The sequence below is a fragment of the Gavia stellata genome, chromosome 3 (assembly GCF_030936135.1).
Source record: "Gavia stellata isolate bGavSte3 chromosome 3, bGavSte3.hap2, whole genome shotgun sequence".
In the NCBI taxonomy this organism is placed as follows: domain Eukaryota; kingdom Metazoa; phylum Chordata; class Aves; order Gaviiformes; family Gaviidae; genus Gavia; species Gavia stellata.
The window spans coordinates 91,296,616-91,319,876 of NC_082596.1; the positions used below are offsets into that span (position 1 = coordinate 91,296,616).

The 23,261-nt window shown below is 41.3% G+C and overlaps 1 protein-coding gene across 1 annotated transcript in view; it reads left to right on the forward strand.

The window, feature by feature from the left end:
* PHLPP1 (PH domain and leucine rich repeat protein phosphatase 1) overlaps positions 1 to 23,261 on the forward strand; it is a 140,744-nt gene that overhangs the window by 111,401 nt on the left and 6,082 nt on the right. The window contains 6 exon segments of the mRNA XM_059815657.1: positions 2,003 to 2,158; positions 11,002 to 11,202; positions 12,219 to 12,381; positions 17,144 to 17,274; positions 20,846 to 20,950; positions 21,885 to 22,079. Of these exon segments, the coding sequence (XP_059671640.1) occupies positions 2,003 to 2,158; positions 11,002 to 11,202; positions 12,219 to 12,381; positions 17,144 to 17,274; positions 20,846 to 20,950; positions 21,885 to 22,079 (951 nt within the window).

Sequence of the window (23,261 nt, forward strand, 5' to 3'; positions counted from 1 at the left end):
CCCAAAGAGAAAGGAAATGCTTTAATTAAGAGTTGCCAAAACGATCTTGCCGCCACCAGTGAACAAGATGTCTGTATGTTTCTTTTTGTCTTGTTTTTTAAAAAGATCTGTTTGTATTCAACATTGTGTTCTCTTCAACAGCTGCTTACTAAAGGAATTGGTTGAATGATTTCACCAAACCATGTTTTCTCAGAAAACACTGAGCGGCGTGCTTGTCCTTAGAACTTTCTGATCCCATCAAAACTTCCAGTGGGAGTTGGGCAAGTGGGAACACTGCCATAGGGAAGAGCAGTCCCAGCGTCCTGGTTCCCCACCCAGCTTGAGAACTAGGTGTCCCAGGCTCATCAGGAGCTTGCTTAGTTAAATGCTGGTGGTTCACTCTCTCCTCAGGCAGCCCAGTTCCTTGGGTGCTTGTGCAACTTGAAAAATAAGAGAAAACAAACAAACCCCCAAAGACTTACTCAGTTCTTCTGAATTATGTATAAAATACATTTCCATGGAAAAGCTAATTGCAAAGGTTTTTGCCATGATATGAACTTTTTTAATTTTAAAATGGCACTGCCCCCACCCATCCAAAAACACCCCCGAAGCGATACATTTTTGTGGAGACAGTGTCAACCAATTCTGCTTTTTCCTGTAATGTTTGGTGTTGATGCTACTGGCCAGTCTTGATTAGGAAAGGAAATAGAATAGAAAGGCAAATCCGTAACTGAGAGAGATTTTAAGTAAAAGTGCAGTGAAACAAAAATAGTTAACTGATGGAAACATAATAGATACACTTATCACTGTATGATAAGTCTTTTCACCCTGTGTTGAGCCTTCTGGAATGATACAGCTGGCTGTTGGCTTGTATGCATGGTCATAACACAGATGATCCAGCCAACTGAGATAACTGTTAACGCTGGCGCACAGATACGGAGTATGACTGTATCTGTCAGGGGGAAAATACTCGGTATACTTCATTGGTTATTTTGGCACAATAATCCGATGACCTGATGTATTGTAGGGAAGGGGGGCGGGGGGAGGCTCTTTATGTGTATTTGGGTCATTGTAACAGAGGGAAGAAGATTTTTGCTTTAATGCTGAGTAATTTGGGAGTCTTTGGTTGAAGCAGGTCAGCATAATGAACAGACTCGCCAGATTAAACAGTACAGTAGCGGGAATGTAAGACAGGTGGCAGATGAAGAATAATCTTTTTTTCTTCATTTGTTGAAAGTGGTTCCCGTTCGAAATCGAGAGTTGCTCCATTTTTGAGGTCTTTAGGTGCAGATTTTAAGCTCCTTTATTACGTTGTTTGTATTGCAAATGTTAGCTTTACTATTTGATCAAAACAGCTGTTTGTTCTTTACCTCTCTTTACCCTCTTCTCTCCCTCGCCTTCTCCCCCAGACCCCCAAAAAATGGAGCAGGGGGATGGGACTCCAGGTCATCTATTGCTTGTAAAAGCTCAAGAAAGTAAAGCCGATTAGATAAATTTCATTTGCTGTAGAACTGGAAAGGAGGCTTTATGTTAGTCTGGTATTAACAGAAAAGGAAAATGGGGGGGGGGGTGAGGAATTGCATTGGATTATGAGTCAGCACATGATGAATAGAGCACTATGAAGCTTGTGGGGTGACTGGTGATTTCACCCACACTTTTGAAGTTCTTCCATTAGCTGGGGGGATCCCACAAGTGCAGTTTTCTGCAGCCGTTGTTAGCAATTACCTCCTTCACTGTCGTGCTCTCTATATTCATGTTTTATACAGTGCAATAAGATAACCCTTTCTCACTACTTTCACTCCTGAATCATCCTTAAACCTCCTTTCCTGTCTTTGAACAACGTTTTTAAGAAGTTGGTGGAGAGTGGGAAGACATTCTTGGATCTGTGCGTAATTAATACCATGTCTGCTAATCAGTTGGCTGAATCACTTTCTTGTAATGAACTGTGATATCACACCTAAATTCTCAAAGCAGCTCCTCGGTTTAGATTTTTCTCATTTTTGGTGTTTTTTATTTCTCTAAGGTTGTTTTACAATAGTAGCTTGCGTAAGCTGCTGGCAGGACATAACATGTTAGGAAGGCTACCAGATCGGCTCGAGCGAACACAAGTGGAGGTCCTGGACGTGCAACACAACCAGCTCCTAGAACTGCCATCTAACCTGCTTTTGAAAGCAGACAGGTAAATATAAAGAAATTTGATCTTGACTTGGGTGTGAGGAACCTTGCTTTGTGTGTTACTTCCTAGCTGAAAGGGTAATTTGAGGTTCCCCTAATTTGAAAGTTGCCAAGCCTTGTGTGGTAAGAACAGATGTCTCTCCAACTCACCAAAACACATTCTTTTTATTCTGGTTTTGTTGCCTTATATGGTTGCTTCTTTTTCCCCACCAAGCTCCTGCTGAACACCTACTTCTTGAAATCTAGCTGTAAAGTGAAGCACATGCTATTTTCTACTACGTGCACTGAGATGGGTTAGTGGCAGTTTCTTTAAATACATATTTCTTAGGCTTGTTTGATGGAGTGTGAAAGCTTTTTTTTTCCCTTTCAGTCAGGGGCTAGAACTTATTTATACCTGTCAAACAAAACAAAATCTGTGCATAAGGCTGTCAGAGTAACTCAGTTATTCCCCTGTCCTTGCTTTTTGAATTTTTTATGCCTTTCAAATCTTTGTCACTAATTTAGCTGGTGTCACCACTTGATCTGCTTTCTGGATTCTTATTTTTATGCTGCTGTTTCTTTAGTCTCAGAGTCTTCATAATCTTTTTTCCTGGGTATGAACGTACCCTGTACAGTGGCTGTGATTGAAGTACCAGAGGTTGGTAGCATAGTCTGGGGATGGTGGATAGGCTTGCCCCGCTTGCTGTCAGTGTTTGGTGCACCTCTGCACTTCCACAGATAGTCATGGGATTTCTGAGTGTTCAACCCATGCATAGTTTAACAGACAGTGAGATTGTGTGCTGTGGGGTTTTATTCCTGATCCTAACTGTGACAAGAGGAATGCATAGCTCCTGGGTTTCTCGAGCGGTGCAGAAGCAAGAGGAGTGGTAGTGGTGATCTCACTGTCACAGCTCCTCACCCAATTAAGAGCATTGCAAAACCCCCTACTTGTATACTGCTGTTCATTTTGTCATGAACCTCTGGTTAAATTTCCTGGGATTCACAGTGTTGGGAGTTGGAGAATTAGGTTTGCAGTTAAGATGATTTCTAAATAAACTCTTAACTTGACTTACTCTTGAACAGTAATGTTCTCAGGAATTTATCATTTAGGTTAAAAAATATCTTTCAAAAGGTGAACTTTACTAGTACGGGGGTTCGGTTCTGGGAACCAGTGCGTGGTTTATTTCAGCCTTGATTTTTTTTTTTAAGAACCTTTAAAATAATTTCTGTACTTCGTTTGTTTTTTTTTTTTTTAATGACACTCTTGCATACCTGTCCATATTCAAGCCTGTTTAGGGTACCACCTTGGGAACAAATTGATGATCAGCAAGGTTATTCCGATGTTAATTTACTGTTTCAGTTGAGGCTTTACTTAAAAGTGCAGTTAAAGCATTGAAACTTAGCAATGTTGCTACTGTAATAATTGCGATTATCTGGCACTTTTCTGTTGAAAAGTGGTGAAATTCATAGCCTGTTCATGTGGCAAGGATGTTTCACATCAGCAGCTGTAATTGTCATGTGGATGATTTTTCAAACTGTTGTACATTAGAGACTTTATGAACTTCAGAAATGAAACCTTGTAAAAAGCTTTTTTACAGGAAGTTTTAAAATTAGGTCAATAAAAAAATCCTATTCACAGGTCCCAAGATGAATTCCTATCTGTTAGCTTGCAAAGGAGAAAAACCTTTAAGTAAGTTTCAGCATCTTTGAAAGCAAAGAGAGAAATAATTTTGTAAAATTTGTATTAAAACCAGGTTGTAGGTCTAGGATGTAGATTAATGCAATTTTGGCAGTGAGAGAGAAGCTGAATAAAATTTTTTGTACTGCAACTCATCTTTTTAGACTGTGCTACAAAACTGTAGACAGCTTTTCATTATTTTTTTGTGATGCCAAAATGAACAAGTACAGGCTAAAACCAGAATTGGGGGTAGATTTCCAGAAGTTGCTAAATGTGTGCTGAAAAGAGGTAGAATTGAAAAATATATTGAATAACAATATTAAATGGCTGATTGAGACTTGGGGATTTTTCCCCTCTGCAGCTTTCAAGCAGTGCAGGGTACATGTTTTCAAAGTCTTCTACCGGTGTTAACGAAGTCATGTACTGTTGCAGGAGATGAACAGAGTTTAGCCAGTCTGGCATCTCATTCCCACTGCAACCTCCCTCCCTTGTGATGATAATAGATGCAGTTGGCTTGGGTGGGGTTGTCCCCCTTGTTCCCTACCCCTTTACTGGTTTTAGATGACTTGGCTTGCAAATGGCTTGTCCATGCTGGTGCTCCTATGACTGCTGCAGAAGTGGTAATTGTGAAGGAAAACAGCAGTGCAGATTACTGCACAATGTCCGAGCTCTAAGTTGGGAATTTCCTACAGGAAACGTCTTCCTTTTTGTTTTCAAATGTTTGCATCTGTCAGCAGCTGAGCATCGACACAAATGGGTCTGGGCCAGGGGAAGGTGTTCAGGGGTTTGGGTTTTTTTGTTTTAAAAAGGTGAAATGCTTCTCTTCTCCAAGGATTCCCTGGGAAGCGCAATCTGTGCTGCTAGCCATGCCAAAAGAACTGAGTTTCCCAAGTGGTCTGCCATGGTCTCTACCCAGCATGTAATGTTGGACAAATCACTTTACCTTACAGAACCTTTATCTCTCCATAAAATGACTGACCTTTTGCAGCCTTGAGAAGATTATTTATTTTTTTGGAAAGGTACTCGGGTCTGTGCAACAGACAGATGATATCTTGTCTGGATATGAAGTCTCATGCTGTGAATTATAAACGCTTTCTCCTTCTCAATCCTGAATATTTGACGAAATGGGTGTGAAGTGCCTTGGGCGAACTTCAGCACGGGCACTGGTGGGCTTTGACATCTAGAACATCTAAGGAAGGGAGGGAAATCTGTGCATTGGTGCACAAAGAGAGAATATCACTTTCACCAAAAAAAGGGAAAAAATACTGAAAAACCTCGGTTCTCTTAATAGAAGAATCAACAAACATCGCTTTTCTGCCTTAATCCTTCAAAAACCAATGAAAAGGTGTCATTCTTTGCTGAAGAGTGTAACTTAGGGATATTTTGTTTGTCTGCTTTTAAATTAATTTTCTATTTTAAACTGTTACTTGAGGAGAAATTGAGGACTAGCCCATGAAACATTTCTCTGACCAAGCCAGAACTTGGTTCTGTTTATTGTACTGAAAGTATGCACATCTTGATCATGTTAGCAAGGATTTCTCTTGTAGGGTGGGGATTTTCTTGGCAAGATGAGCGCCACAGAGGCAGCCAGATAATCTCTTCATTTCTCATTACCAGATGCTGCAAAAACAGAGAATTCATGCAAGTGCTACAGCTGATGGGGAAAACTCCCAAGCAGAGTGCTGAACCTTTTTTTGTGCACCTGCATTCCTGCAGCCTTTCATTTCTGTCCACTGCTTCATCTGCTGTGATGCCTTTCCTGCTCTGTCTGATTGTCGTACACACTTTTTACAGCCTTCCTTGAGCAGCTTGGAGCAAGCTACCATTTAATGGCATGAAAGCAGTTCTACAAAATGTTCTTCGGTTAATATGGACAAGCATCCAAGAGCTTTAGCGGAGCATGGTAGAAAAGCAGTGGCAGTGGTCGGGGGGGGTAAAAATGGAGACACAGTGGTGAAGGGCGAGGCTTTTGCCTCTTGCCAAGGCTTCCTTTCCAGTTAGAATGAATGTTTTTGGTATCAACTTTGAAACAACCATCAGACTACTTAAAGGAGTTGTGTGGTGAAGGTGTGTAGCTGTGATGTGCACAGCTTAAACCTTGGGCTTTGTTTTCTAGCATCTGGTAGTGGCCAGCTGTGGTGGCTAAGCCAGTGTCAGCTATTCGGAGCCCATCTAGGTTCTCCTTTGCCTGATTGTTTTCAGCTTTGTTCAGCTGTTCTTATCTGTTTTGATTTTCTGTTTGTTTGTTTTGTTTTGATTTAATTTGTTTTGGGTTGTTTCTTTTCTTGGAGTTCTGAAGGTGACCCAGTTAAACTTGCTCTTGTTTGATATTTGCCATTTCCACCCACTGTGGCTGCTTCTTTTTGATGCAAGTATTCAGTCCTATCGTGGATGCAGCAGAAGCGAGGGAGGAAACAAAGTCAGATGAATGCAAAGAGCTATTTGAGTGTTTGATGCACATACTTTTGTTGCAGAAGTGCTTAGTTGCATTTGTTTCTTTGTTGGGAGGTTAGGGTTTGCAAGCAGATGTATTAGAAACTGGGGAAATCCCAGTTAATGAACAGCTAAAGATAGGTTAGAAAGTAAGAGCTGAGGAGACAGCAGCAGTTAAGTGGGTTTTTTGGCAGTCCATCAACAGGAAGGGGATTCACTTGAATGTTTCCGTCCTTTTTTTTTTTTTTTTTTAAAAAAAAGGATAAGAAACACCCTCTTTTGCATGGGCTGGCAAACTGCCTTCCCCCCCCCCCCCCCCCCCTCCCCGAGACATGCTTAGCTTACAGGATTCTTCCTCATACGCCTGCTACCACAATCATAAATTACTTTAGGATTAGGCGATCAGAAATTGAGGGCATGTCTCTGCAGAAGGGACTGAAGAAGAAATTTTGTATTTTGATTGCTCTGTGCTGATGGAGATCTTGGAGCACGGGCCAAACTGGAGATCTTGATTTCTCTGCATATTCTCTTTTTGCAGCTGCAGTATTCTTTCCAATTCTTGTCAGTACTTCCAAGCTAAGCACAGTGGTTTTGATTTGCTGCTGCTTCACCACTGGATGCAGTTGTCTGTGTTGTTCCTTGTAATGTTGAACATTCCTAAGCTTTTTGGAGGACTTAAATTTTTCAGTGGTAGCTGTGTCTTACCAGCAAGCCAAGTTTGCCAAGCTGCCTCAAAAGAAGGTGAGGAATTGGGAGATGCTGTGGTCTCACAATTGTCTATATTCAGCTTTTGTGTGTGCATTGGTAGGCATTGGTGTTAAAAAAAATTTCAAACCTTTTGTAGCTTTCAGTAGAAGATTTTCTTCCTCTGCTTTTGGAAGTTCAAATTGAGATCAGAATCCTCTGGGTTTAAATAGGGAATGCATGTGACTGCTGCATATTAGGTCTGTTTTGTTGAATTAGATCCATGTCCTTGATTCTAGTCTATTCTTTGGGACAGTCTTTTTTTCTATTTTGTTTCTTGGAGAAGTTAAATCCAGCAAGGGACTGTACTTTAATACCCCATAAAACCAAAGGTGACTTATTCCAGCCAGAGATCAATGTTTATATTATTACCCCAGAGGAGAATTTGCACCTTGTCAAAGCTGAAGAATTCTGGCATCTCCCTGCCAGCGCCTTCCTTTCTTTCTTAATCTCCGACACTCTTCTAGTACTTGTTAATTCATGCTCTCCTCGCTATATTATACTCTGGGATGTGCGCAGGCTGCTGAATTCAGGTTTTTGTAGTGATGCTGTACTTTTTTCGTGAGCTTGTGGTATAGTGTGTGGGTGGAATTGGAAAGGGAAACAATTAATTTTGGACTGAGCTTTAATACTTGACATTCTGCTTCCATCTGATAAGCAATATGAGTGGGGTATCTTCAAGGAACATGAATCAGTTTAAGTCTGTGCACAAGAGAGATGGGAACAATGGTGCCCAAGTAAATTTCCAGTCCTCTGGAGGGCATTTGTAAGATGTGCCTTCTAAGGCAGCAGCTGGCACGTTGCACAAGGATGACGAAATAGGGGAGTGAAAATATCCTGGAGGAGGACTTCTGTATTAAATCAGTGTGAGGGAAAACCTGATGGGCAAGTGTAGATTTTTTTTTTTTTTTTTTTTTTTTTTTTTTGGGTCATAAGATTATAGCACAGAATTGACAAAGCTTTGGCAGTAGCAAAATCTGCTGGTTCGTTCTGTTCTCTGCCCAAAGAATAGTGTCCCTTTTTTTTTTTAAATCCAGAGAATATCTTGAAAGAAATATAATTTCAGAATGTTTTTACCATTTTAATGTAACAGCTGGTCAAAAGGAACATGTTAAATAAGCAGCATATTCTTTTCTAAAAAGTTAATTTAATTCTAATGATGTCAGCTACAGAGAGAGATTAGTATGTGACTATTCTGAACCTGACTGTTAAGTGCTACCCAGCCGTGAGTTGTTAGGTGTGGGGCAGGTGAGATACTCTGCTACCACAGGGTTCCCATTCTGGACTGTTGGCAAGATTTTGCTAGCCACCTAAACCTTGTTCACATCCAGGCACTAAACTGTAGGTCAGGATGATGGGGATTTATTTCCAATGTTTTCGTATCACTCTCTGGAAGATTTGGCAAAAGGGCAGGGGGGTACAGAGCAACAGCTCTCCTCTCTTCTTTCCCCATTAGAAAATACATGCATCAAAACTTACTTTTGGCAGGAATAACGCAGATTCTGGCCACTTTTAATACCGGTGAGGGAACAGCTTGAAATTTCTTGTTTTCCACCAATGTTGAAAGTTTATTAGAAACAGAAGAGCTTTTGTTTGATTCATTTTTCTTTTGAATTTAAAATGGCTTCAGTGTAGTTGACTATGTTAATTTCAGCTTTATCAGAGCAATGTACCTTTTCTTACTTTTCAGCTCTGTTTTGGGCTAAGTGTACTTGAGCAACCTTATGTTCTTCTGAACTTCATAGCCATAGGATGTTCTCTGGGTTATCTGTTTGGCTCCGTTTGGTTACTGAAAGAAGGTACCTGTGAAACACTCCGGGTTATTCTGCTGCAGCTTGCAAGAACATAAGGAAAATACAGATTCCTGTTCAGGGTAGCGGAACATGCCCTTTCTAGGGGGATGTTTTGCCACCACCTCCTCATCCCCACCATATTCCTGTGAAAGTTCCCTTTTCCCAGCAGACTTAAACCTTTTTATTACTTAAGCCCTTCCAGGCTGAGATGAAGATGACCATTTTGTACTATGAGTGCTACAAAAGATACTGTGGTTTTAACATTAATCAAAGTGCCTTTTTTGTGGAGAGAGAAGACTATCATGCATATTGGATTGAAGTTGCCAAAGTAATAGTTGTCTGTACTTTAGCAATAGGCGTGCTTGCTGGTGTTTAATTAAGTACAGGAACTGTTGATGTGGTATGCTTCAGTTTAATAATCTAACTTTGAATGAGCTTAATATATTTTTAGTTCATAGCTAAAGGGTGAAATGGAGCAGCATCTTTTTAGAATAAATAAATAATTTTAAAAACCCTTTCAGCTGCTTACTGCCTTCTCTGTATTAATCCTCCCTCTCCTTCCTTCCTCCTCTGGATTTTTACCACCCTTGTGAATAATGAATGAGCCTGAGGATTAAACTGTGTTTCTCCAAAGTGGACTCCTCTGTCTGTGTAAAACAGCTAACCTAGTTTCAGTTCTGTGCAGTGCTGAGAGATTTTACTTCTAATGGAAATAGTGGTTTTTTTAATCCTTTGGCATTCCACGTGACTCCTCTGTAGCATGTCTGACCCTTATTTGCTGCTGAGCAAGTTTCAACCAGCTGCAACTCTTGCAAATCCATTTCATTCAGTAATAGACCTCAAAGGTCAGTGCGGATTCCTGCATGCATGGGAGAAACTATCAATATTTTATCACTTTCTCTTAAGATCAGTGACAGGAGTGTGCCTGCCTTTTGTGTCCTGATCAGTGGCTTTGTAGGCTTCAGCCAGCTCATTTCTGAGTCTTGTTTCTTGAATGCAACTTTGCCCATTGCAGCTGCCCATTCCCGTTAGTTGGTAGGAGCAATACAGCCTGGTTTGAATGAGGTCGCTGCAGACTGGCAGGCACACGCTTAGCTTCTGTATTACAAGTTCTCTAAGGCAGTCCCTTCTGAAATGGGGAGGAAGGAGGAGAGAGGTCTTACTTCTGTTGAAAAGGCATGGTCATGCCAGAGTTGGTTACTGAAGGATAAACAGTCTTATTTTACCATTTCTTTGGAATTGCTTGTGTGAATTCTAGCCCTCAAGATGCCTACAGTGGGTATTGCTCCAGTGCTGCTGTGATCACCAAACTCCCCTAAAGAAACATGAATCCTCTGCCTGCAAAACTTGACTGGCAGGAGTGGGCAGTGCCTATACCTCAACACCTCTTGTTCCCATGCTGGAAAAAGTCCTTTGATGGAGAAAGAAAAACTTCATTTCTGTGCTGCTTCAGTCCTTGCTGCTTGTGGTGGGACTGCAGAAAATACTGTCAAGGGCTTCTGCTACTTTGGGGAGTAGGGGAAGGGCACTCAGGAACTACATAGAGTCTGCCTTGCTGCCTTGCAAGCAAGTATATAACTTTCTTAATTTAATTTACTAATAGCACTGTCTCTCTTTAAAATCTAAAAGGCAAATTACTGATTGGTCTCAGGGGGTTTTTTGTGATTGGTGCATCTTTAGTTATCCAAATATTCAAAGAGTACTTTTGTAGTTGCTTTCAGGCCTGCAGGTTTAAACAAAATACTGTCTGCACCCTAGCCAGTATTTAAAATGCTGTAAAATTGGCTGGCTTCTTTACCATGACAAGTTTTAGTCACTTGAAGGGCAGCTATACTCCCATGGTTCATTGATGATTAATTCAGAATTCATTTTATGTGGAACAAATATGGAAATGATGTGATTTGTTATTGCTCTTACCTGTAGGTACATGTGTAGTAATGTTGGAGGTACTGAGGTCTTGATAAGGGGATAGAGGCATTTTGACATACTCATTTTGCTGGTGTTTTGTTCATTCAAATGTGTTCATTTAAAAATGTGATCAGAAGTTTTGTTCATATAATGCTAGACTTTTGGTCTTTCTATCCATTGTTGTGAACTTGTTGCTTTTGACCTTTGCTTTACAACTATCTTAACTCTTAAAAATAAAGATTTTTATTTAGACTTCTAGGCAAAACGTGCAGGATGTTTCACTGAACTCCCTTATGCAACTTCTCTTTGCAGCCTGAGATTTCTTAATGCCTCTGCCAACAAACTGGAAATGCTTCCTCCAGCCACTCTTTCTGAAGAAACCCATAGCATCTTACAGGAGTTGTATTTGACCAACAACAACCTCACAGATAAATGCGTACCCTTGTTAACAGGCCATCCACACCTGAAAATCTTGCACATGGCTTACAATCGCCTACAGAGCTTCCCTGCGAGGTAAGTAACTGGTTTCATTGCCTCTGGCCCACCGGTGAGTGGGCATTGTGAAACATTTTCACAGCGAGAACTAAATTGCACAGAAATGTGGTGGCACAGGCTGTATTTTTAATGCAGTGATATTGCAGTGGGTGGATTCACCTGCTATGCCCTCTTGCACGTTACTACCCTCTCTTGCATTACACAGACAAGTGAGTGCTGTGTGTTACTTGGTGTGTTCTGATTGCGCTTGAAATTCTTTTCAACTGGACTAATTCAGCATGACTGCAGTATGCTTTTGAAGTCAAGCAAGGAGGTCTTCTGTTTTCCCTGGCTTGGTCATATTGCTTACACCTGTTGGCCTTCTCCTTACAAGAGATTTGTGAGCATAGCAGTCTGGAAATGTCCTCTGGAAGTGGACTGAACTCCACTGGGGAAAAATCCTCTCACTCCAGAAGAAGATTCTGCCTTGGCAGCAATTACTGTACTTTCAATTCACTCTGTTTTAATCAAAAATCTTTCAAGTGTAAGATGTGCTGTAAAGCTGATGGGGTACAACCTTGGAAAAGAGATGCCAATAAATAAAGGAAGAGACATCTCTGTCCTTGTATGATGTTCTGAGCAGCTGGGCTTCAATGGCAAGGGGGAGGGAGGGACGTTAATTAGGGGGAAGGGCTGAGTGGGATGTCAGAAGATGGAAGGGAAAATTTGGGGTGAAGTGAGAAACTAGGGTTGAAAGAAAGGGGAAGGAAGGAGGAAGAAGACTGCAAGTGAGCTGGTGAGCAGGGGGAATGTAAGCGAAACAAGTCACTTGAAAAGTAGCATCAACAAAACATTGACAGAAAAAGTACACATTTTGTTCTACAACCGTGTTAGCGTCTGATGTGAGGAGAGGCGACAAGCACTACTGTGAAGAAGGACCAAAGTCTGCAATTTTATTTTCTTAAAATAATGAAAACCACTGCCCTTATCACCACTTCAAAATAAAATACGCATGTCTATTAAAAGAAAAAATTCTCAATCTCCTGTTTTCGTAGCAAAATGGCCAAGCTGGAAGAGTTGGAGGAAATTGATATTAGTGGGAACAAACTGAAAGCCATTCCAACAACCATCATGAACTGCAGACGTATGCATACTGTAATTGCTCACTCCAACTGCATCGAAGTCTTCCCAGAAGTCATGCAGCTTTCTGAAATAAAGGTAAGGAATGAATATGCTTTGGAAGAAGCAAGTATAATGCAACTTTACCAATTCTATTCTCCCCTCAGGTTTCTCATTGCTACAGCATAGTATATTCTCGGGAATTACAGAGATCTGACAGCTGCTTTCTCCTCTGAGGTCATATGCAAAATATTCACCCCTGTGCCGCCTTAGAGTGGAAAGGAAGAGCAGCCTCAAAGTTTGATTTTACATTCACCTTCACCAGATCCTATCTTCTCTGCCAAATAAGTGTTAATTGTCTTCCTGTGACGGTCTGTTATGATACGACTTAAACGTTTGGCAAGAGCTATGCGTAATTAACTCTTGCTGCCTTGGCAATTGGTTGACTGTGTAGGAATGGACTTTGTTTAGAGTGTTAAAAATCGCTGAAGCTGCAAAATGGGATAGGCCTTGGGGAGAAAGATAAATTCCAGGAGTGCAGGATTTGAGTATTCAGGCAAGGTACTTCAATTTTCCTAATTGCATTCATATTTTGCACAACCGGAGAATGCTTAATCCGTCTCTTGTATGTGTTTCCAGAAGTAATTCTGTACTTTTCCTGACACTTCTTTTTGTGGTACACATTGTTTGCTTGACCACGCTGAAAAGCACTACCACTAACCTTTTGTGAATCAAATTCCTGCTTCTCACCTGGCTATAGCGCAGAATATTTTGCGCTGCATGCTGTTTCCGCTGGCCAGAGCTGGGAGACGGTTAACTCACAGCGTACAAATCTTGTGATATGGGAGAAAATCTGTCATTCTCTGAGGCTGAGAACTGATTACCTATTCACAGGCTCAAAACAACTTAAGTGTCCTTCAGGCGCCCTGTAAAGTCAAAAGGCTAAGTTCCCAGACTGCCATGTGTGCCTCAGTGTCTGGGGTCAGGCAAAGCAGCAGGAGCAATAATTCTGTTGGACAGCGAGTACATGTAAAGATGAGCTTTGTGGTTTTAGCCAGGAAATCTCAAACAAACTTGTGGGTTTTTGAATACTCCTCCCTCTTTGGAACAATGGCCAGAGGAAGCAGAGGGCCATTTAGAATCAAGCAGAATCAGAGCCTTTTTTCTTAGAGGGAGAACTGGGGTGGGGGAGCGAGGCTCTGCACAGTAAACATTTCTTTAAAAGTATAAGGGTGGTGTCAATCAAAAAAAAACCAAATGAGGATAATGCAAACATGCTGATAGGGAACAATCAACTTTTTCCTTTTGTTCGTGAGTTTTGGGGAAAGCTGAATGTTTTCTAAAAGCATCTGTATTTAAAGTGGTACTCTGCCACAATGCTTAGCAGAAAAACGCTCTTGGAACACCTGGCAGTTTCTTCCTGCTGGTTCCCTAAGGTTATTTAGTTCTCTTCGGCAGAAGAAAGAGGCATGGACGTCACTAATTGTTTTGGGACTGCAGGAATAGCGTGTGTGACTTCATCTAAGAGGACGCAGTGCTCTAGGACTCCACCTTTGTGGAAGGAAAATGCCTGGTCAGTACTCAAGCCTGGTTTTGATTTATGTGAGATGAGTTCATATAGTTGCCAGATGCGAAGGTACCTTGTTGGGCATAGGGTTTCTTCTGGCCTCTTGGTGATTTCTGTAGGTCAGGGTTGGTGTTTGTCAGTTTGGAGGTCAAACTTGTGCTACCTGGCTCTATCTGTTACTTAGCTTAACTGGAGCACCTCCTTAGGTATGTGAGAGCATTCAAAATGTGCCAAAGTAAGTTCAGAATTTATTGTTTGAGTATGGATTTGGTTGCCTGGTGAAATAAGCTTGCTTGTAGAAGCGCACAAAATTGTATAGTCTCATGTCACCTCTGTGATTATATCATATTTAATGGTTCGTTTTAACTGAGGTGGCATTCAAACACTAAACTACTTGGGAAACTCTGTTACCTGAGGTAATGGCTGTTTTGCCTTTGTATTTAATTAGCCTGAGAGCCTGACATGTTATGTTTCTGGAGTAAATGATGCTGGAACAGTTAGTAGCAGCAGTTACTATGCTGTCTGAAATAATTTCAGAAGGAAAGCTAGTATAAATGATGATGCTTTTACACTTGCAGTAACTCCACGATTTCCAAACAAAAGGTCATTTTAGTGATACAATTGTCTCTAAGCCTTTTTTACACACTACAGTCAAGGCTACAGAAGTTGCATGTTGTCCTCTGTGTTAAAGAGCCTGGTGGATGTCTCTGAGATATCTTATACAATACATTTTTTAGGGTTTTTATGAGAGTTATTTATAGTGTCAGAGTTAGGTTTATCTGTGCACACTGAAACGTCTTCTGCGAACGGCCGAGCAGTTGGAAGCACACACACCTGAGTCAATGCCCCAGCAGACTCTTCCTTACAGCTGTTGTTTGACTTCAGTTTCCTTGCCTTACCAAATAAAAAAGGGCACTTTTTTAATTGTTACCCAGCATCCCGGTGTTCTTTCACAGTCAAACAGTTGAGTACTCCTTACTGCTTGAGCAGAGCTCAGCGACCCAGGCTTGCTTTTCCCACCTGGGACCTGGCTTTACTTTATCCTCCAGTTTTCGTTGACTGATGCATTGCTTCTCTTTCATGGTTGTCTTGCTGGGCTGCTGCGGTGAGGGTAATATGGAGGTTTCTTGTCACGGTTTTTGGTCAAGCTTATCTTTCCCAGGAGCATTACCTTGATATCCGAAGTAAGGGAAGATCACATAGCAGTAGCATCTTAAAGACAAAACTCTCAATCTTTGGTAGTTTTCCTCCTAGTTAAATAGGTTAGTATCCATATGGCCACCTTCAGTCACAACTGGAGATAACTCAAGTCCCTTCCAACCTTGGACAAAACAGTTACAAAGCTGTAAATGCAGTGTAAGCAAATATTGAATATTAAACACTGTCTTCCAGCTGGCCCGGCCAGTGCAAAATCCTGTGTGCAGTTGCAGGAGTTGTTCTTCTGGTCCTGCATGGGTGGGGCTAAACCAGCTTGCATTAGAATAATGCTATGAGGAAATTGGGATCAGTTAGGAAATACGCTTTCCTGCTTGCCTGGGGAGTAGAATAAGGACTAAATTTAACATAGATGTGCAGAAAGTCCCTCTTAGCCCATTCTTCAAATAGTACAAATAAAATCTAAGAAATCCTAACCCGATAAATAAGCAATCTTCACCAGTGCCTAGGGACCAAGGGATCTGCTGCGGAGTGTTGCTACCTTTGGCGTATTGGGCATTTAATGAGAACAATTAAATTACTTTACCGATTTTTGTACTTGTTATTCCAGCATGCTCTTCCATCAAATTTGTAATGGCATTGAGGTGTTGAACACAGCAAGGCCTGCTGGCAGCCTCTTTAATATGCAAAGTAATTACTGGCTCTCTGGAAGCAGCAAGGAGTTGCGCAGAGGAAAAAAGCTCACTGGAATAACTGTTCTGTTAAGCTGCCTACTGTTCTGTTTGCATGACAGATTTAAATTCTGATTTCCTTATCAGGCTTAGATAAAGTCAGCAGTTTGTTCTTCATAGATAATAAGGCCTCCATATTAGACAACCTCAGGATTCAAGATTTGGGGCGGAAATTCATTATTTCCATTGCGTGTATTTAATAAAGTGTTAGGATATTTTTCTTTTCCGGATTTTACTAGGTTGTCTTATGCCTTCTTCTAGCTCAGGACCCAATTTCTTTGAATATACCTACAAAGATGAAAGCGTCTTGCTTGTATCAATGGAAATTACGTAATGGTCAAAATGTGCAGCTAGGAAAAGCCTCCCCCGCCCCTTTCAGCTTTCTGTTTTATTAAAGTTTTTGAAGTCTTTCTCTTTTTGCAGGTTGAAAGTAGAAAATGGCCTTTCTGAAAGATGTGGATAGTTCTTCTGTCCTCTGTTAAATAGCAGCCTGCTCTGTCTTCTGAAAAATTTTTTTTGCAATTTTTGGTGCATGCTACACTGGTGGTCCTGCTAGTAGGGTTTGGGGAATTGGTTTTGTTCTAAAATGCCCTGTTTTTCCCTGTGTATCGACTTTTATCTGCATATGCAGCCTTAAACAATGTTTGTTTGGGGATTTTGTCATTCTAGTGCACTTGTTCTAGCTAATTTGTGCTTAGCTGGTGGATAGCCAACAAGTTTCTCTGCTGTTTGTTATCATACTTTTTCTGAGCTATTTAAGCTTTAATTTTTTTCACTCATTTTATTGACTTCATATTTAAATACGAATCCATCTCAGATGACATGAATTAAAAACATGTTTAAAACTGCTCCAATATATTTTCCTTTCCCCTTCTACGCCTCCCCTCCACATGCGTTCATAACTCTGCTTATTTTAATATCCCTCAGTAAATATTGAATTCCTGAGAGCATGCTCATAGTCATGCTGGTTTAAACTGACTTTGGAGGATGGACTGCTGTGCCAGTGGCGTAGAAGCCCTAACTGTATTTATCTCCGTTTCCTTTATCCATTAAATGACTGGCAACTGTTTTCATCAGTAACATTTTTTTCTTAAATACTTGAAAATACACTGACCATCTTTGTCTCTGTGAAGAGCAGACAAACCCTACTAGTTTTGTAATAAGATGACATCTGGCAAGAAATGGAAATGGAGGGAACATATTTCTAGGTGTCCCAAGCATCTGGGAAGATGGCTAAATGCCATATGAAAGTTATTTTGTAAGAACCACTTACCTAAATGAGTGGTCTTGGGTCTTTTTATTGTTCAGCCTTTGTTCATGAAACATGCTTAACTACATTTAATCGAAATGTGTATGGTCTTGATGACAGCTGTATTCCCTTGCTTACTTGGCCGCTTTCCTTTTGCAGTGCGTGGACCTAAGCTGCAATGAACTGAGTGAAATCACATTGCCTGAAAACCTGCCTCCAAAACTACAAGAGCTGGACCTGACTGGAAATCCCAGATTAGCCTTGGATCACAAAAGTCTCGAGCTGCTGAAGTAAGTTACCTTACAGAGTGGGGAGGGGGCAGAGCGACTCCTGTCACTAGGATGTGCCAAAACCACAATATGCAGAAGTGTAAATCTCTTCAAGGAGTATGGCTCCCTGTTGTCAGTGGATCAGAAAGTAACAGGTTGTATGGGTAGTTCAGAAATTAATACTTCATTAAAGAGGATTACTTTACCCACTTCAGTGCAATTGCTTTCAGCTGTAACTCCTGAAGGGGTCTGGTGGGGTGGTATAACCACTGTTGGGCCAGCTTAATCTCCATTTTACTTCTGATCCTAGATTCAACCAAAATAATTGTTTTATTCCACCGTTGAGATGCCAGTAGCTACTTACTACAGTTCGGGTTTTTCCTCACGTTCATCTGCTTGGGTCTGTCTTTGCCATTGTGCTCTCTTTTACTTCTTCACATACCATTTCTTGTTACCTTTCATACCTCTCTGCTTCTGTCCTATATCTTTTTCCATATTTAAGCTGCACCTGAAGACTCTCATCTCCCACTGTTTGCTGCAAAGCTAGTTACCTTGCTTTGGGACCCTCTATTTTTTTCCTGTCTACCTGTTTTTTTCCTGCCCTGGGACTTACCATCCATAACTGAAAGTCGCCAAGTGCCTTGTGCCTCCTTCTGCTGTGTGTTGGGAAATTGCTGCACTAAAACAGATCAGCTGTGGACAGTGGTACTGCCTTGAGCTTTTCTTATGTCCTGAAGGGAACTGCACCAGCTCAGAGGTTCCTTCTAAGTGTCTTTGATCCTTAAATACTGAATGATTCCAAGAAAGGTTGATTTATATTTTAAGGGTTGAGCAGTTGCTTTGTGTGGTTTGCTTTTAAATGGTTAAGATCAGACACTGGGGTAGTAAACCGCATCTGTTGTGCAAGCAAGGGAAACTTACAGTGTGAGTTTGCTTTTAGCTTGAATCGGCGGATTTTATCAAATTCAAATGGAAATTTGAATAATGATGAGTTTTCACAGATAAAACCAAGAGTACATGTTCTGCAGCAGGCAGCAAAAAAAAGGGGCATGTCTCTATTTTAAGAGCTGCTTTATTGTATACAGGAAACCTTCCTGAAAAAGCACTGTGTAAAGTTGCTCTGGTTTGTAGGAAAAAAATAAAATATATGTATTACAAAGCTAATTGAATTGTGTTGAGACTTAAAGTGAAGAATCAGCTTTTCTTGTGTGTAACCCAACAGACAAGATGGGCAAGCCAATCTCTTGCCATTTTAGTATTCAGGCATCATGCCCTATAGCAGTATTGTATAAATTTAAGTCCTAAGTACTAGAAGAGTAGTGTGGCCCAGTTACAAACCATATTTTCACTGGCATATGCGTTGTCTTTAATTCACAGAAAACTTTTTTCCTCTTGTGTGTGCGTTTTGTTTGCTTATTTGGGTTTTTTTAATAAATTATTCTTAAGACCTCAGGTCTATTCTCTTCCCTAGTATTCATTAGCCACAGCCAGGTGTTTCAGGCCTCCTGAGGGGCTTCTTAGTGTCTGTACTGATATACTACACTGATTTCTACGGTATACTGCTATAATTGACTGTGAGGGAGGAGGTGGTCTTTTCACTTGTTTTTTGTGGCAGGCACAAAAATACTTGTGCACTTGGTACTTTTTATATCTTCCTTCTGCATGCGAAAGGCAGCTCCCCGTCTGTGCCCTGGCAGGATTCAAGCAGGTAGTAGGTTAATATGTATTCTCAGTGCTGGTGAGAAGAGTTCTGTCATGCATGCTTGCTTTTTTAATACGTATGGAGATTTTAAAGGAGGCTTGCATGCTCAGGAGGATGTTGTCAAGTGATTTATTGGATGTAAGAATTTTCAGTAGCAATTAAAATGAAAAATAATAAGAAAAGAGATGCTGCTACTCTAATTTTTAGGAAAGAGCATTTAGTTCAATTGTAACAGTCACTTTAAATTAGGGGGAAAATAAACTGTGCTGTCCAGAAGCCTTAGCCCATCTTCCCTGCATAGGATGTGCTGCAGGGTATCAGGATAGGATATCATTCCTTTCTGGGCACGTGGTCTATTTGTAGTGGTGCCACTGAGGAAGCTGAAAGCAATGCGTAGAGGTAGCTTTTTTCACCACTGCTGGGAAGCCCTGGGACAACTCTGGGTCCTTGACCTGCCCAGAAACCAGGGGTCAGTCAACTTGGTTAAAAAAGAAACAAACAGAAGAACCCTTTTGATCCAAGTTCCTCTGCCCTGGAAGATAAGTGCCTTGTATGAGAAGTCTGTGAAGAAAGTGTGTTTGTTTGTGTGTGTAGTGGTTTGCAGGTGGAGACAGAATTAAAATCTCTGCTACTTTAGAAGAGACCCAGGCTTCCAGTTTGATTTGGGGTCAGATAATCTTTTCTAGTTTGTGACGAGATGTTTGCCTCCTCTTTGTCACACAAAGGGCTGCAAAACCAAGGGCTTAAAACACCAGCGGTTCTAACGTTATTTATGTAATTTGTTTGCTTTTAGTCTGCCCTCGCTGGTGTACATCCTGACTAACAGTGTAAAAAGAAATCAAACTGGATGTGACAGTACTTTTGGTTATTTGAGGAAGGCTGTGCAATGCTGAAAAGACTTTTCTGTGTGTTCAGGTCAGGTGGGAGTTTGGATAGAGAAAAATGAATGCTCAGAGTGAACAGTTAGACCTTTCTGCTTGTGTCCTTTTATGATTCATTTGGTTCATGAAAGGTTCGGGTGCCTTTGAAGCGTCTGCAGCGTGTGGGGAGCTCGCTTTCCCTGCCTTTGGAAGAGAGCAGTAGGGAGCAGGGAGGAGGTCATCTCTCCCCAGCAAAGCAGGGCTGTGAAGAGGAGAGTATAAACAGAGAGGGCTGGGCCCTTTTTAAGTCTTTACTACACTGTGTGAGATATTTGAAATTCAGGCTAAAGGCTATGTTGGTAGTAAATTGGAGGGTAAAGGATCAAGAGCCTAAGTAAAAATTGGATTGTACAGTTGGGGAAGGCAGAAGGGCTATGCTTGCTGTCGGGACCGCAGGCTGGCTCTTGCAGGTTGGTGCAGGACGAGGATGGAGTGGATTTCTGTTTGTGGGCATTTTAATGGAAGGCTGTTACTACACATTGCTGTTTCTAAAGAATTTTTTTTCTTTTCTTTTTTTTTTTTAGGGGATAGTGTGGTTCATACAGGAGGCTTCATTTGAATACAATGAAAAGAGCCCAGAGACTTGTTAAAATGGCTGGGAGAGATGTATAAGTTAAAAAATCACTCCCCTGTACTGGCTTTCATCAAGCGAGTGACAAATTTGCTTTGTATTCCGCCTGAGCCAGGTGTGAAACAAATAGCTCAGGGGTGAGGGCAGGGAAAGGAAAGCTGGCTAAGCAAAACACTGCAGCTGACACCCTCGTAGAGGCTCAGTTATTTACTGCTTTTTTGTTCTTTGTATACAGACACATGAAAGTAACCACTTTGGATGTCCTGCTTCATTTTCTTCTATTACGTATATTACTAAGGACTGGGAGGGGGAAAAAAAAGGTGGTATCTTCACATTTTAAGCTGGATCATGTCAGCACTTCAATCCACTGCATCTTTCCCCTTTCCTTTCTCCTTGCAGCAATATCCGTTGCTTCAAGATCGACCAGCCCTCAGCCGGCGATGCCTCAGGAGCGCCGGCGGTGTGGAGTCACGGTTACACAGAAGCGTCGGGGGTTAAGAACAAGTATGACCTGGCGTGGTTTTTATTATCCGAGCATCCTAGCAGCAGAGCACCTCTATGCTGACACAAAGAAATCCTTTTTTCGGTGAAAGTTTTGGGCCTCAGAAAGGCAGAGGCCGTGCCATGACTCTCTATTTGTACACCGGGCCCCTGCCTGGCTCTCCACTTTGGTCTTTGTTGGGAAGTTGCTAAGATACCAGTGTAACCGACACATTTTGTCTATGTCTTTGCAAGACTCCGGGTACTTGCAAAAGATCTGAGTGTTTAAAAGCATTTTCCTCTTTGCAAAGCTGCTTTATCTTCAACCAAAGGATGTTTACCAAGTGGATCAGAGATACTAAAGGAAGAGGCAGAATGGCCAAAACTCTGAATATTCATAGTGTGCAGAGCTCCTGTGACTAAGGCAGCACTTGACAAATAATGTACCAAGAGTCTGCTAGTCTCTGTGTTGCTGGCAATGTGATGAATCTTTCTTTGTTCCTTAAATACCTTTTTAGAAATCTTCTGCTACCTAGGTTTCCGTAGCAAGTGCCAGCAAGCCTTTACTTACTGTTAACTGATTTAAGGCACAACTTGGTCGTCAGCATGTTAAATCACAAGGATGGCTTTTGGAGGAGGAAGTGCAGTTTAAACTGGTGTTACTTCACAGATAGTTTTCCCCCTATTTCTACAAAGAAGGGACTTGTTCACATGCTGAAAAGGAGGAAGAATCCTTAGGGCTTGGCTTGAACTTCCAGTATAGTTCTCTCCACATCTTAGCACTGTTGATGGGCCTGACTCTTCTCCACGGCTCAGAAAGCAGTCCTGAAATGCGTGTGAACAGAGGTGGTTAAAACTAGCTCTCAGACCAGAGTGCATCTCTCTGGTCAGAATGACAAGATGAGAAACTAATAGTGGGTAACAACCTTGATGTTCTCCTGCTTTGTTTCTCCACTAGGCTGTGTGTGGCAGCGCTGTCGGCCAATAACTTCTGCGACAACCGGGAGGCACTTTATGGTGTTTTTGATGGTGACCGCAACGTGGAAGTGCCGTATCTGCTGCAGTGCACAATGAGCGACATCTTAGCAGAAGAGCTGCAGAAAACAAAAAATGAGGAGGAATACATGATCAACACTTTCATCGTTATGCAGAGGTGAGTCTTGGATCTGAAGCCTTTTTTACCTTGTGTATGCTCACTGGGCAGTTTGTTCACTTTCGGGTCAGACACCTGCTCTTTTCTTGCTTCAAAAAAATGCGAGAGGGGGGAAAAATAGCCTTGGTATCTGGCTATGGTGTGTTCTTTTATTGCTTGTTTTGTGAATATTGCCCTTTGTTCCTTTCAGGTGTGGGGAGAAAAATGCCAACACCTCCCCACCCAAACCAAAAAAAAAACCACCCCAAACCACCTGCAAAGTTACTAAATGCTCATGACTAAGTGGTGGGTGGAGATTTACTCTTTTCTGGTATCTTCTTTAAGTCTTAACGATTCACAGTAGTCTGTAACCTAGTCAGTGGTATGAATCTCTTGATCATCTTTTAAACTTCCTTACTACTACTGGCTGCAAAGCCTGGGCTGATCCTTTCTGTTTCTCTGTACCAATTCAGGTTATTTAAGGCTACACAAATATTTAAAGCATGTCGTTTGACTCCTTAGAAATGTCCATCTCCTGTCATCCCTTTGGCCTTAGAATATTATTTGAGCAGGACTCATCCAAAGAGGTTGTGATATGGTAGTTGTGAGTCTAATAGTAGCTCTGTGTAGTGGTTTAGAAACCTGCGTGTGTGCTGTTCTTGACAGAAGAAGAAATTGTGCCTGGGGAGGCACGGAGCGAAGGAAGAGTACGAAGGGAATTGAACAAAGGAGAATGAAGAGGTCAGGGAAACAAAGGAGAAAGCAAATAAGCAGCTTAGAGACTGAGGAAATGGATCGAGTTAAAAGTAGCACTGCTTATCATTCAGTTGTTGCACCTTTGGAAAGGAAAAATACTGAAGTTCTGGTATCAGGAAGGCTATGGAAGCAGTAGGGGTGCTATTGAACCTTACAAACACAAGAGAGAAAATGCTCCCTTCCCATAATTTCTTATAACAGTGCCTCAGACCGGTAGCTGAGAACGTGGTTGCCGTATACTTAAAATATTAAAAATAATAACAAATTTGAGTATCGAAAGTACTTATTAAGTGGTTTTGTTTACTACTCATGCAATTTCACAGGAATGTGGCATTCGTACAAAAAGCTGGGGGGGGGGTTGTTGGTTGGTTTGGGTTTTTTTCTTCTTTGGAGAACCAGAAATAGTATTCATTCCAGTTGCGTTTAACCATTCATTAAGGATTATTA